At 40.5% G+C, this 15,948-nt stretch overlaps 1 protein-coding gene across 1 annotated transcript; it reads left to right on the forward strand.

The window, feature by feature from the left end:
* The first annotated feature begins 1 nt into the window (after position 1).
* Positions 2 to 15,777, forward strand: LOC128993599 (prostatic acid phosphatase-like). Its single transcript, XM_054417586.1, has 7 exons — positions 2 to 111; positions 5,491 to 5,589; positions 10,633 to 10,872; positions 12,852 to 13,031; positions 13,476 to 13,602; positions 14,274 to 14,488; positions 15,465 to 15,777. Exons 1-7 carry the CDS (start codon positions 13 to 15, stop codon positions 15,654 to 15,656), a joined length of 1,152 nt encoding a protein of 383 aa, XP_054273561.1. The 5' UTR covers positions 2 to 12; the 3' UTR covers positions 15,657 to 15,777.
* Positions 15,778 to 15,948: the final 171 nt, after the last annotated feature.

Here is a 15,948-nt window from a genome sequence, read left to right on the forward strand (position 1 = left end):
GTACATTGTGTCATGTTTTTTACCTTAGTTTCTGTTTTGTTATATGTTAGTTTCTCAACACAGGACTTGAATGGACCTAGAGCAGTGTCATCTTTAAAACTTGTGCTTGTGGTAAGAAGAAATTAATATAATATCTAGTTTTAAAACTGACTCTACTATTGAGTAATATGAAAATTAATTCATTATTTTTTATTGATGAACGCTACAACAACACCAAAGTGCCCAAGTTATAACTTCTTCTAGCCTTAACTATAAAAAGCTAAAAATATGCTGGTTTATTGGGGGTTTTCCCCATATCGACCCTACAATTCCTTATTTCAAAGTCTTATTCCCCTAAAACATAAGACTTTGAAATTTTTTTCCAAACCATGTTTTTTTTTTTTTTTTTTTTATAAGGGAGAGGAGGTAAAAATGCTTTTACGCACACAGGTAGCCAGCCTGTAGTGTGAGACTCCTGAGCTTGTCAGACTACTCACTAAAAAACCCCCTCTACTCTGTTGGACACAGACCTGGGATTGTTTGTCACATTACTTCAGGTCAGGTCAACGTGTGACCTAAGCCCTCAGGGCTCGCGCCGTTTCTGGCATTCAATTTCTTTATGACCTAGACTGCATCTCGGTCAAGCTCTAGCTTCTTTGTGCGGAGAATATCCTGGACGAAATGTGACATACAGGTCCAATTGTCCTCACCCTCCGTCATCATCGGAATGACCGTGTCCACCAACAACTGCCCTACATGTTGTTCAGCCTCCAGGCGGGAACCTTCCCAACGCTGGCAGCGGAAGAAGGTGTGCTCCGCGTCGTCGGGAGTGCCTGGGCAGTAGATGCAATCGGGTGACACGGCTTTGCCCATCCTGAACAGGTACGACCGAAAAAACCCGTGACCTGTCAGAAACTGGGTAAGGTAATAGTCCACCTCACCATACCGTCGGTCAACCCATGGTTGGACTTGCTGAATCAGTCTCCTGGTCCAGCGTCCCCGCGACTCCTGTTCCCAGCTCTCCTGCCAGAGCTGGTAGGTGCGGTTGCGCTCCTCCATTTTTGCATGGTCCTCTCCACGCCGCTGATAAATCGCTTTCCTCTCCGCCGCCAAAAGTTTGACGGGGATTACTCCAGCAACCACCAAGATGGCAGGTTCAGACACTGTTCGGTAGGCGGATACTACCCTGAGTGCTTTCCCAGCCGTATCCAACATGCAAAGGGGTCTGTAAGAGGACGGCAATTCTGGGTCTCCTTTCCCCTTCCCTACGAGCACGAGCCTAGCTTTTTTCCAGCACAACGGAAATACCCCCTCTGCTAGGCAGGCGTTGTACATGCTCAGAAGAATCAGGGGATTGATTGAAAAAACCTTCTTAAGAGCCTCGCCAGGTACCCCATCAGGTCCAGGAGCCTTGTTGTTTTTTAGGGATAAAACGGCAGTCTCCAGCTCCTCATGAGTGAAGAGTGGGACATCGTCCATCATCTCAAACTCACGCAGTGGGCGCAGAATATGATCCGGAAAAAGGGATTTGACGACCCTCTCCATAGCGGCCCCCTTCATGACGGAAGGTGGAGAGCGAGTGGTGAGTTTTTGGGTTACTAGTTTGTAACCCAGGCCCCACGGGTCGGAATCGACATCATCCCTTAGTGTTTTCCAGCAATTGTGTTTGCTCCGGTTGATGGCCCGGCGGAGAGACTTCCTCGCCACCTTGTAGCTCTCCAGCTTACGGCGTCTATCCAAGGGTGCCCTGGCCCTGGTAGCGAGTCGTCTAGCTCTCAAAGCAGCTCGGCGCAAATCCGCGATCTCTGCAGTCCACCAGTATACGGGTCTCCTATCGCAACGGAGTCTCTTGCGGGGCATTGACTCATCACAAGCCGAGGCAATCAGCCCCATCATCGATGTAACTATAGCCTCTGCATGAGCCATGCCAGGTGCGGCAGGCACCGCTGGCACTCCCCGCAGGATGGCCTCGGTGAATTTAGCCACGTCCAGTTTTTTGGTGTTCCACCGAACGGGCACTTCCCGAGATGCAGCAACTTGTCTCGGGATGCGATCTAAGACATTGAAAATAATGTATTGATGGTCGCTGGCCGTATAATCCTCCAAGACTCTCCAGGCTGTGATCCTTGGCAGAAGAGACTCAGATGCGAGGGTTATGTCTGGGATCGTTCCCCTCATCCCGGGTCGCCGGAACGTTGGCGTGTTGCCCTCGTTGATTACAACGAGTCCGGCCCTGGCAGCAAAGTCCAGGATGTACTTCCCCCGGGAATTAGTGAGGGTCAGTCCCCACTCGACGGCCCTAGCATTGAAATCACCAGCCACGACTACATGCCCTGTGGTGTCCTGCACGCTCTCTTCCAAGCGGTCCATCTTCTCGCGGAAGTCATGGATAGCCTCGTTAGGGGTGAGGTAGACACTGTAATAGGTGACGTCCTTGCACCGAACCCAAACAAATCCACGGCCCTTTCCATGACCCCGCACTTGCACTTGAGCTGTATTACGCACCCAGAAAGCAGCAGTACCAAGACTATCGGGGAACCAAAAGGGTGGGACCCTATTCCGGTACTGGTACTGCTCGCTGACCAAGAGCGCGTCGACACCGTGTTCGAGGGCAAGCTGACTGAGAAGCGCGTCAGCTGTCCTGGATCGCCCAAGATTACATTGGAGTATTCTTATTTTCGTGGGTGGGCTTTTGCTTGCTGAAGCGCAGTTTTAAAAGCGCTGCACTGCCCAGACCCAGCTACATGTTTGGTGTTTTTGTCCGCGAGCCCATTTTCCTTACAAAGAAAGCAAGATTCGACTTGGCAGTCCCTACGAGCGTGACCCACCCCTCCGCACCGGAGGCAGTGCTTGCCTCGGTCGGGCCCCTTGCAATTTCGGGAGGAATGACCGAAACCGAGGCACCTAAAACACCTGGTTACTTCCACCCTCCGTCTGAGCCTGCAGTTGACCCAACCGACCCTCAAATGCTGGAGTGCCAACACCTTACTAGCGTGTGCGTCTGCCATTTCGGCGACCGCCATCCGCTGCTGGTTTCTATTTGGTTTTGTGAGCCACACCCTAAGAACAGCCGATGTTCCGGCAAGCTCGGGGACTGCTTCCTTTAGGGCCTCAACCACCTCACTCTCTGTCGACACACCATCTATGTCCCGAACCTCAACTGACGTTTTAGGCTCGAGTGCACGGACGGTGCCCTGGCCTTCCACGGCTGCCTTCAGTTCAGCAGCAAAAGCGGATTTGTCCTTTGACTTACCCAGTTCAAGGAGGACGTCCCCGCCCCGGGTTTGCCTAATCGACCGCACAACCGTATCGGTCTGCTCCGGCTTAGCTTTAGCCTTTATTATACCCAAGACTTCAGCGAATGATCTCCCCCCTGAGGGCTTAACCAAGATTGCCTCCGTCCTGGGCTTTTTTGGCCGCGACCTTTTAAGAGCGGGGGCCAAACCGGGCCCAATTTGGGCAACGTTTGTCGTTTGTGCCTTTACCGCCACATTTTTCTTGGAGGTGACCTCCGCCCGCCTCTGCTGCCTCTTCTCCTTTCGGGTAAGACGCTTTTCCCATGCAGCCCCAGATGGTGTCTCAACAACTGATCCCTTACGGGAGCTTCCCCTAAGAGGGGTCACGGGTTGCTGAGGTTGTAGACGCTTTGTTGGGAAAGCAGCTACATCTGGGGAAGACCTGGGCCCGGCAGACAAAAGGTCTGTCTGGGTCGCCTTAGCCTTAACCTTAGCCCTTGTGGTCTGAACAGCCTCTTCCTTTTTTGGAGGGCTTTCCGTAGTGGATGGCCTTCTGCGTTTCTTGGAAGGCAGCGCCCTGTCGTCGGGCATAGACACTACCTTCTCCGCAATCTTCTCCATGGCCGCCTTGCTTACCAACCGGCAGGCAAAAACGAATCCAAGGTCATCTTCTAGCTTGGCCATGCCATTTTTGACCACTTGGTTAACAGCTTTCTGGGTCCGAAAGGTGTCCAGCATAGCTTTAATGGTCTCCTCCATGTCTCGAAGCCGGGTTTCGATGCTACTCTCTGCGTCAAGGTATTTCTGACGCAGAAGCACCATCCCTGAGCTCTCCGACTGCAACGTTGTTGTAAGGTGTTCCTCCAACAGCCCTTCACCAGACTTGAAAGCTGGCACCGGTGGAGGGGAGACAGTCGCTCCCTTTACCAGCGAAGGTGCCAACGATATATTTTCTGCCGTCAGAGGGGGTGACCTTGAAACACACCATCCCCTCTTAAACGCATTCTCCTCTGACTGCTTGCCAAGCAAGCCCTCCATGCTACCTGGGGTTGAAAAAGCCATAAAAATGTTTGCCAGCGCATCGTGCGGCAAGGGACGGCCCGGAATAACCAGGAACGGGTATACCCTCGGGGACGTAGCCCCTACCCCAGTTCCCTGGGGCCCGGTCTCCGTTTGCCTAGTACCGAGAATCCTGACGTACCGGGGGTCGCCCGTGGCAGTGCAGAGCCCGACCTCTGCACCCATGCCGCACTCCCTGACTAGGGCCCGAAGGGGCTGGTTCCTGACGACACACCAGAGAGGTCCCATCGGCAGTGCGAGGCACAAAACAGCCCTTTTGCACAGAAAGGGCACTCCCAAGGCTCAATAGTGCACGCCGGTCGAAAAAGAAGAAAGGAAAACACCCAAACCGGGGTTGAAAAAAAAGTGTAAAAAGGAAAGATGAAAGATTTCGAGGTACAAGCCAAAGGTAAGAAGCAAACTTGGCCTCAGAGAAAGTTGGGAGCATAAAGAGAAGGATCTCCCACCCCCTGTTAGTCGCCTTTTACGACAAGCCGAGGGAGGCTGCGGTCCTATTCTAACCCGGTACCGCACGGGGGTTTCCAAACCATGTTGTAGAGCTTAAAACAAAAATAAAACTTAGTACGGTTATTAAGGCCTTGTTGTACACTTAATGGTTCTGTAAAATATGCCTTAAAACTGTAAATGTAAAATTCCCATTTTATTCTTATGGAGAATAAGTTAACTGTTGTAGTTTGCATGTTTATAGAATATACTGATCAATTTTAATAATGTCATTATACATGGTACGGTATCATTAATGATTTGATCATGCAAAAGTTTTCTTTTTTTTAGAAAGTATCATAAATTAAGCCAAAGTTATTTCAACCCCCCTCTAAGAAGACACACAAATAAATAGTTAAATGATGGGTGTGTAAACTGTAGTAGACCATTATATTTACCTCAGGTAGGTATCAACTAAACTGTAAACACACAAATAAATAGTTAAATGATGGGTGTGTAAACTGTAGTAGACCATTATATTTACCTCAGGTAGGTATCAACTAAACTGTAAACACACAAATAAATAGTTAAATGATGGGTGTGTAAACTGTAGTAGACCATTATATTTACCTCAGAGGTATCAACTAAACTGTAAACACACAAATAAATAGTTAAATAAAGCATGGGTCAACTGTAGTAGACCATTATATTTACCTCATAGGTATCAACTAAGTTGTGTACCAACATCCAGTTAACACTTTTTATTTTCAAGGTAGCCAAACATGGGACGAAAGCACCAATGTACAGTTTTCCAAGTGACCCAAACTCTGACGTGAAGAAATGGCCAGATGGTGCTGGCCAGATAACTGCGGTAAGTAGAGCCTGGCCAGATGGTGCTAGGTGCTGGCCAGATTAATGCGTTAGGTAAAACCAGAAAATATCCCCAGCTGTCCTTTAACATTGGCATTTGGAAAAGGTATCATAGTTAGGGACTGTGCTCTTGGATAAACGACACAGCTGATTTTAGTCAGTAGGTAAGCTAAACCATAGACAAATAGAAAAAATATCGACCGTCAGCTGTGCTGCAGTTAGCATAAGTTCTGGCGTCCGCCACTAGGTTTGCCCTGTAGTTACGGCGCACACCGCTGCAGCGTCTGCTGGTCACATACGGCTCCTGCGCTCCTCGCCTGCAGCGCTGTGCGCCGTAATTACACGGCACTTCTAGCGTAGGGCGCCGGAATCTTCCTTTGACAGTCTATATTTATTCTATTTGTCTATGGCTAAACATACATAAAATCTATGTTCTTCGCCCCTCTTCGTTTGTATTTATTTACTAAATAAACAATTGTTATTAATAGTCCAGGAGCAAACTGCACATATCCAGCTTCCGTGGGATTTTTTGTGAAGCAAATGTGTGACTATGTGGAATCTCTTTATTATATGTCACATAATGGTGTAGTACCGGGTGTTTACCCTCAAATTGCGGGGTTTGGTTTTTATGACGTCGTAAATCCAAGATGGCCGCCATGTGTGACATCTATTCACTAAATTCATAGTAACTCTTTTCAGAGTAAAATAATCGAATTTTAATTCACACCATTGAATTCAGCTCAAAAAATCAAACAATTTGGTGCTTTGAATCATTGCTCTATGACCATTGGTTACCGAGATATTGAAGGCGGAAAACACAGAACATTGTCGCCATGTTTTCCTTATGGGGAAAAAAATAAAATTGTATATCTAGCTTATTACTCAGCATATCTTAATAATAATTGGTATGTGGCTTCATTTAGTAGAGATCTACTTGAATATGGCCTAAAATACCCCATTTTTACATTTCCTTGGCAGCAAACCTGCATACTAACTTCCAATGTTATTCTTATGGACAATTTTTTGCATGCTTGTTCATGAACATACTTTGAGAAATGATGATGTGTGGCTCCATTTTAATTATTTATTGAAGCATTTGTAATTCGTTGAGTATACAGGTCTGCTGCTACGGGTAGGTCTGCTATAAACAAATTATAGGTATTAGAAAATAAAATAAATTAGACTATAGTTGTGAGGCATATGTAATTTTGTAGGATTTTGAATTAAGCAATTAATTGTATGATTGTTGGCGATTGATAGGTAATGACATGTAGAACCGTGTACTACCGAGTATTTTGTCTGAAAATGTGGCCAAGCTGGTGTTTTCGGTCGCCATCTTGGATTCGCCATATTGGATGTTAATAACTTTTTTATACAATGCTAGTGTTGTGACATCATTATGAACTAAATTTTCACGCTGATTTCAATGCTGAAATATGTTTTTAAATATATTTTTTCGTTTTGAATATTCAAATAAAAACTATGATTGGTGGTGATAGATAGGTAGTGACATAGAATCGTGTACTACCGGGTGTTTTGTCTGAAAGTGTGGCTAAGCTGGTGTTTTTGGTCCGCCGTCTTGGATCTACCATATTGGACATTAATATAATTTTTTAAATGTAATGCTGGTGTTGTGACTCATCATTATAAACTATAGATGTTTACGCTAATTTCAATCCCGAAAACCGTTTGTAAATATCGTCTTTCGTTTCGAAAATATATTGAAATGAAAACTCCCCCCCCCCAATTCCGAAAACCGTTTGTAAATATCGTCTTTCGTTTCGAAAATATATTGAAATGAAAACTCCCCCCCCCCCATACATCTTTTACGGACGTTTCGTACTTTGATTATTTTTCTCATATATCCAGTTCTTATTATCGCTTGCAATTCGTTATAGTATTCAGTGATGTAAGGGCTTTTATTTAAGCTATCGATCATTAAAATCGGACGAGTTAGAGTTGAGCTATGAACCACAACACAATATTAAATCTAACTTTTTCCAAATCAGTTTTATGAAAAGATTTATATCTCGGTTTGTTAATACGGCAAAAGGTTCATTCTAGTCTTAAATTACTCAGTAAATGTCTGGTTTAAAATGTTATTAATCACTAAATGAAATCTGACTAATTGAAAATGAGTCATGGGCCTTTATTTAACATTAATAATTATTTTTATTTAGAAATTTTTCTTTGGTTAAAGCAATTAAAGACATACAGGGCTGGTCATCAGGGTTACAACATTTGTTTGGTGTAAGTACAAAGTAAATGATGTGTGATGAGGCATATAAGACTAAAAGGTGCCACGTCTAAAAATTGTAACACTGATGACTAGCCCTGTATGTCTTTAACCAAAGAAAGTTTTGGACATAAAAAAAATTTAATGTTAAATGATGGTTAATGACGCATTTTAAAATAACTTAGTCAGATTTCATTTAGTGATTAATAAAATGTTAAATCAAACATTAACCAAGTAATTTGAGACCAGGAAGAACTTAGTGACGTACTAATAACCCGAGATATACATCTTTTAATAACAACAGAACTTTTTTTTTTCTGAACTCCTGCATCAATCTTTGCATATTTCCAAACTTTCTTTTTATTGCATTGTTATTTATTTTTGTTAATATAATATATCCTGTTGTTATTGCATTGTTATATCTTGTTCTTGTACGGAGTTATCATATTGTTATTTTTCTGCAAGTTTTATCTGTTTTTTATGAAGTATGTTCTGCCTCTTTACTGAAGTTTCACTCGGCTACTGGCATCATTGTTATTGTTCCTATACTGGTTTTGTTTTTCGAATATCTCGTTTTGTCAACTTGTTCAGATAGTTTGTTATTTATAGTTGTTACTTATAGTTTGTTATTCATAGTTTGTTATTTATAGTTTGTTATTTATAGTTGTTACTTATAGTTTGTTATTCATAGTTTGTTATTTATAGTTGTTAATTATCTTTTTATGTCTTGTATTGAAGTCTTGTTTTCCAGTTTTTTTTCACTACTTTTGTACTGGCCTGTGATTTTTTCTGCTTCTTCCGTATGTAAGATTATTGTATTATTCATGTAAAAATGGTGCAACTGTTAACAAATAAATAAATAAAATAAAATAAACAGATTTGTAATAAGTTAAATTTAATATTGTGTTAGGGTTCGTAGCTCGACTCTAACGCTCTAACTCAACCAAATTTAAAGATCAATAGCTCAAATGAAAGCTCATACATCACTGAATATCTTAAGACTAGAACGATCTGCAAGCGTTAATAGGAACTGGAGATATAAGAAAAATAATCTTAAAAATGTTCAAAGTACGAAACGTCCGTAAGAAATGTAAGGGGGAGAGTTTTTATTTGAATATATCTTCCAAACGAAAAATATATTTAAAAACATATTTCAGCATTGAAATCAGCGTGAAAATTTAGTTCATAATGATGTGTCACAACACTAGCATTGTATAAAAAAGTTATTAACATCCAATATGGCGAATTAAAGATGGCGACCGAAAACACCAACAATTTTTTTTGTCTGAAATTAGCCACACTTTCAGACAAAATACTCGGTAGTACACGGTTCTACATGTCATTACCTATCAATCGCCAACAATCATACAATTGCTTAATTCAAAATCCTACAAAATTACATATGCCTCACAACTATAGTCTCATTTATTTTATTTTCTAATACCTACAATTTGTTTATAGCAGACCTACCCGTGGCAGCAGACCTGTATACTCAACGAATTACAAATGCTTCAATAAATAATTAAAATGGAGCCACACATCATCATTTCTCAAAGTATGTTCATGAACAAGCATGCAAAAAATTGTCCATAAGAATAACATTGGAAGTTAGTATGCAGGTTTGCTGCCACGGAAATGTAAAAATGGGGTATTTTAGGCCATATTCAAGTAGATCTCTCCTAAATGAAGCCACATACCAATTATTATTAAGATATGCTGAGTAATAAGCTAGATATACAATTTTATTTTTTTCCCCATAAGGAAAACATGGCGACAATGTTCTGTGTTTTCCGCCTTCAATATCTCGGTAACCAATGGTCATAGAGCAATGATTCAAAACACCAAATTGTTTGATTTTTTGAGCTGAATTCAATGGTGTGAATTAAAATTCGATTATTTTACTCTGAAAAGAGTTATTATGAATTTAGTGAATAGATGTCACACATGGCGGCCATCTTGGATTTACGACGTCATAAAAACCAAACCCCGCAATTTGAGGGTAAACACCCGGTACTACACCATTATGTGACATATAATAAAGAGATTCCACATAGTCAAACATTTGCTTCACAAAAAATCCCACGGAATACAGTTTGCCCCAAGACTATAAATAATATTGTCTTGAATAATAATAATATTTAGCTAAAACGTATGTAAAAACTGGATTGGTGTATTACCATTGAATCATTCATTTAAATTTTACTATCCAGTAAATAATACACCAAAGTTATTATTGAAGTACATTTAGTTAACACATCAGTGCTCAAGTCAAATAATCCTGCAAATATCAAAACATACAGACTTAAATTACAGTGCACATTCTTGCCACCTTCAGATATTTATTTTTTATCCTACTACTTTTGAGAGATTGACGGCCTCTTTCTTTTACAAATACTTTCCCAATTAGAATACGAAGACAAATATTTAACATCACAATTTGAAAAAAGTGCATAACTATGAAACTACCTTAAAAAAATGATGCTCTCATAGATATTGAATAATTCCCGTTAACAATTGAAAATACTTTTAAAATTGAACACGTTAAGTAGATGAAAAAGATTGAAAACCAACTTATGAAAATGTAGTTTGTAAATAAAGTGTGCTTTAATTCTCAAGTTTCTAGTTTCTTACCTCTTCTCACCAATATTTACACTCAATGATTTATATTTTTGCCCCAAAATCCAAGTTATAAAATCATACTAAATTGCATTAGGCTACCTCCCACATTTAGATTACCTTTTTCACCTGTAATTATTTTATATGTACTTAAAACAATTTCTCAGCTGTTAAACTTTCTTGGTTTTTCAGATCGGCAAGATGCAGCTGTTTAGGCTGGGCGAGTTGATACGGAAGTTGTACAACGGCTACATCAGTGAAATATACAAGAAGGAGCAGTTCCAGATTGAAGCAACAATGGTTGAGCGGACGATGATAAGTGGAGCGACTCTCGCCGCAGGATTGTGGCCTCCGCGACGACATCAGATGTGGCACGACACAATCTACTGGCAGCCGATACCCATCTACCCCAACTTCCTGGACAAGAGCTTGGTAATAGTTTAATCAGCATACTTCATTTTTGTTGTTCCGAATCGGTATAGACAATCAAAAAAGGTTAAATTACCTGTGTCCGCCGGTCGATCTAAATTACTACTTATGAAGGACACCATAGGATCGACCGGCAGACACAGGTAATCTAACCTTTTTTTATTAATAAGCTATATATTCACCAGCAAATGTTATGTCTGAAGAAAATTGAGATTTATCTCTGCAAATGTTGCTACTGGTTCAAGCCTCGAGAGTGTGAGACTTCTGTCGTAGTGACATGGCTTCAACTCTGGCTGATCAAAAATTGCTTTTATGTGATGATCCCAAAACCTGGTGGTTCAGGCCACAAATACACACCTAAACAATTTATATCTTGTTCCATTTCTTCTTTGGGATTAAAGAAATACAATTTTGTTGTGAAGTGGGCTGGTTACACATTGCACAATTGCTTCTAGGATCCACGGAAAAACTGAAAAACTTGTAACAAATTAAATTTTTCTGTTATGTGTGGGCTATTATTATTTTTTAACATTCAAATGAAGGTTAAAAAATTCTCACCTCAGCTCGATAAGCCTTCTCATTTTGTCAGGGCCGATTTACCGAATAGGCACGGTAGGCACGTGCCTAGGGTGTGAGGCAATTGGCTTTTTTGGGGGGCGCCAAAAATTTGAAAATAAAAAAAAAATTGTGGTAGTATTTGCATGATATCACGGTAAACTTCTAATAACCACTCGCGGCCGTGTAGGCATCGTAATCGTCTCCCGCGTTTGCGGCTTTGATTCTTACTATTTTCTGCAGTCAGGTCGTTTGGACATAAAATTATCGTCTTCCATGATCGAGGCAATATAAGAACGTATCCCACAGTCGTGAGGAGATTATTATCATCAACCGCAAATGAGGCAAAATTCTGATATTTTCCCGCGGTCGTGAGGACATTATCGCGGTCAAATTCTGACTACCCCCGCGGCCGTGAAGACATCATATCGTCCCCGTCGGTCGTTTGGACATAGTAGTCGCCTCCCGCGATTGTCTTCCGTGATCGCGGCAATATTTGATCATCCCTCGTGGCCGTGTAGAAATATTATATCTCCCGCGGTCCTGTAGATATCGTACGTATCCCGCAGTCGTGAATCCATGGTAATCGTCTCCAGCGATTGCGGCAAAATTGTAATCATGTCCTGCAGTTTTGTGGAGATCATCATCGTCTTCCGCGATCGCGGCAAAGTTCTTGAGGTTTCCCGCGGTCGTGTGGACACCAATCGTCTTCCGTGATTGTGGTAATATTCTGATCATCCGTTGCGGCTCTGTAGATAGTAGATAACATCATCGTCTTCTGCGATCGCGGAAAATTCTGATCATCCCTCGCGGCCGTGTGTAGACATTTATCATTGTCTCCCGCGGTCACGGAAACGTCACTGTTGTCATGCGCGATCACGGAAACGTCACTGTTGTCATGAGCGATCACGGTAAATTGAAAACTCCAGGTAGAAATACAAAATTCACGGTTCAAAGATCTCCCGCATGATTCCCGGATTTCCCGGTCGGTGTACACCCTGTTATATATATATTGCAAAGGGGCGCTACTATTAGACGTGCCTAGGGCGCTGACAGGGTCAAAAACGGGCCTGCATTTTGTACTGAGTTGAGATAGAACTAGTTTACAAGCTGATCTCAATCTTGAACAAAGCTTTTCGAATGAGTATATCATTTATTTGTTCTTAACCATCCCATTGATGAGGAAACAACTGTCGCAGAAATATTTTATTATGTCAAATTTTTCAGTGACCAATCCTTAGCCTTAACCTCAACCTGACATTCCTATTTTGAGACAGAAGGTTAATCAAACAAAATAAACGGGATAGCTTGCATTTTATACACAATTATAATTACCATTCTCAAAATATAAAATGTCACATAAACCAAGATATGTTAATTCTGAACCGATTTCAAAGTAAACAATGAACTAAAACAACCATTTCCAGCTGGCTCTCACACCGTCCATGTGTCCCAGATATTACAGGGAGCAGAATGAAACTGTGAGAGTATTCAATGAAAGAGATCCTCAGTACAAAGACATCTTCGATCTCATGACTGTCAACACTGGAGCCAATATCACCACGTGTTCTCAAATGTATATGGTCTGGGAAGTTCTGTCATCACAGGTAAATCCTTTATTTATTTAGCGATTCCTATCTATTTTGTTTTGTTCCAAAAGTGCTTAAACTCTTATGGTTTGGGGGAAAACGTCTAAATATCAAATAGGCCTAGTAACTACATCCATAAAGTTTCTGTTTACTTTAAAATTTATTCCTAAAAATGTATGCTACTAAAGGCTAGAACTTAAAATAAAACAAGGATTGTAGAGTAGTCCCTTCAATAAGTTATGTATTTATCAATTATTTTCTCTACATGCAAATTGAAAAATAGTAAAATAACCATCAATTTATTTCTGTGGTTTAGACAGAGGAGTATCCAAAAGTTTATTTTTGCTTTTAAACTAGATTATTATACTGAATGTAGAAATAACAACAGTTGCTAGCCAGATAAGAGTACAATCTCTTGCTGTCCTAAATTATAAAATTCTAGGTGCCATTGCTCTGTTTCAGCTTGAGAACAACATGCCCATACCTCACTGGTCAAAAGAAATATTCCCAGAAAAGTTGCTGCCTATCATTAGCCGAATTTATAGAATGGCAACTATTAGAAACTTGAAGATGACACGACTTGTCAATGGTATGTGTAACAAACAGTAGATATAAGTAAAAAATATTTTTTTAAATTTTTGAGAAAGAAAATCTTATAATTATTGTTCTCTTTGCCTTATTAGGCCTTTTTACCTTGCTGTGTGCTCTGTGTCTCAAGGTAAACTCCAGAAGGTGCTTTCTTCTAGCCACTCACTGGTGATCAGCTACTGAATCTTTATGTTGCATAAAATTTCTAGAAGTTTGCAATAAGTGTCACTTTTTCGCTTTTTGATCTTGTAGACCTACTATAACATTTACAATTATAAAGAGATCTTTGTCAAAATACCAACCTTACCTGAATTATAATGGAAAAATCCTGTTATCACAGTAATCTTTAAACAAAACTCTTGTGATCTTATACTGGTATCACTATCATCAATCATGAGAAATATATCTGTCTGTAACAATATGTCATTGTAACAATATGTATTATTTGTATCCAGTGCTCGATTTGTAAAAAATGAGGTGCCGGAACTATTTACCTAACATGATTAGTACCCATTTATGCCAATATTTTTTTTCTTTCTGAAAGAGAGGTACCGAAACCCTGTTCAGCCGCATTCCCCCTTAAATCAAACATTGTTTGTATCTGACAATATCACCTACCCTGAGTTTTTAGTTTAACTTAAACAATTCACCACGTTTCCTGCATTCTACTAGGTCTCTTCCTGGAGTACATGATGGAGATGATGGCCCTCAAGAAGAACAACAGTTCTCCAGATGTGAGGATGTACGTCCACGTCGGCCATGATGTGACACTGTTGTCACTCGTCATGGCTCTCGGCTTCCCAGAGCCTCTTGTGATGCCGTCAGGTGCTGCACTCTTCTACGAGTTACACATCAACCCAGCAACTTCCAGCGGTTGGGAAGTCAAGGTAAGTTATAAATTTGCTTTGATAAAGTCGAACTTTGATTCTTAGAAGGATTCTCAATTTTGTTTCTTTCAAAGTATTATGTTTATGAGTAAAGCTTACTTTTCTTTAATCCCAATCACGCTTCCTTGAGATTATGATGGTTGAAATTGATAATTTATTTACTAAATCAGTATATTAGATAAGTGGATTTTTATAGGCATGCACTATAGATTCGATACTTCCTGGTATGGATTAACGTCCGCACTAGTGAGTACTACGACTATCCGCAGTACTATCCTGATAATTAGACTAATTTGTTAATGTTAATACCAAGGCAAAAATGTGGTTCGTATTCCACTATAACTGTAGGTCCCTTAGTTGCCATTAGTTGTATAGGCTATTAATTAACAGTTGTGTCTAAGGAATATGTCGGCCTTAGTCACTAACAAGACTACAAGATTGCGCCACCCATCTCCATTCATACTTGGCTTAAAATACCTACCTTGTATGGTCGCCATTTTAATGAAAAGTATTAAGTATTAAAAGAATGCAAGTAAGATAGGTGTCTTTCAATTCAACCCAATTATGAATTGATGAATGGATATAAATGTGTAGCTATGTAGTAAATTAGATACTTCTTTTTGGTAAGTACTATAACTTAAACCTGTTCTGTGGTTTGACAGCCCAATCCAGGATATCAGGAACTGACGGTTTGATCTATAGGAATGGAGTTTTTAAAGATAAGATTTATATCACTAACATAAAAAGGCGAGTATAATATGGCGAATATGAGTGAAGATGAGAGTTGAGCGTAAGTTCAAAGGGTTCATAAAAAATCATCAACAATGAATTGAATGATTCACTGTTTTAGCAGTCCATGAAACTCAAACTTTGATATTGGGCTATTTAACTTATTGCTACAAAAATTGGGTGGTTAAAGAACAGTTGTACTTGTATTAAAATATGGCTGACATTGCACGTCTTAATTTATTTTCAGGTTCTCAGGGTGAATAATAATCACGAAGGTCCTACGCATCCAGAAGTCTTGGAACTTCCCCACTGTCCATACCCTTGTGATTACAACCTTTTTCACAAGAACTCTGCCAGGTTCATACCAGAGAACTGGTCCAAGGAATGTCACGACTTAGATTCACCTAGTGATGAGCCACCTGGCAAACAGAGGAAATAAACTGGTTCTCGTATTTAATGTTTACTTGATCATGATACCAAAACTTCCCCTGCTCTAGCTGTTAAATAGCTTTTATAAGAATTGTAACTTTTAATTTTTAAATAAGAGTTCAGTTAGACCAGAATATTATAGCCCAGAGTCTTACGGATACATAGTAAACGGTTACACAATATAGCATTTATTTATTTTTTTAGGACCCACTCTCACATTCTAGGACACTAGTTCTAGTTCGGAACTGTTTAACACATTACTTCAGACTAGTACTAGTGGGTTGCGGCATTATCACATAGAT

The sequence above is a fragment of the Macrosteles quadrilineatus genome, unplaced genomic scaffold (genome assembly GCF_028750875.1).
Source record: "Macrosteles quadrilineatus isolate MER2022 unplaced genomic scaffold, UCM_ALF_1.0 Scaffold_4__1_contigs__length_99947679, whole genome shotgun sequence".
Taxonomy (NCBI): Eukaryota; Metazoa; Arthropoda; class Insecta; order Hemiptera; family Cicadellidae; genus Macrosteles; species Macrosteles quadrilineatus.

Coding starts and splice junctions, on each gene's coding strand:
- LOC128993599 (XM_054417586.1), top strand. CDS start 13: ATGTTTTTTACCTTAGTTTCTGTTTTGTTATATGTTAGTTTCTCAACA. Junction 13,032..13,475: donor GGGAAGTTCTGTCATCACAG/GTAAATCCTTTA, acceptor GCTCTGTTTCAG/CTTGAGAACAACATGCCCAT. Junction 14,489..15,464: donor CCAGCGGTTGGGAAGTCAAG/GTAAGTTATAAA, acceptor ATTTATTTTCAG/GTTCTCAGGGTGAATAATAA.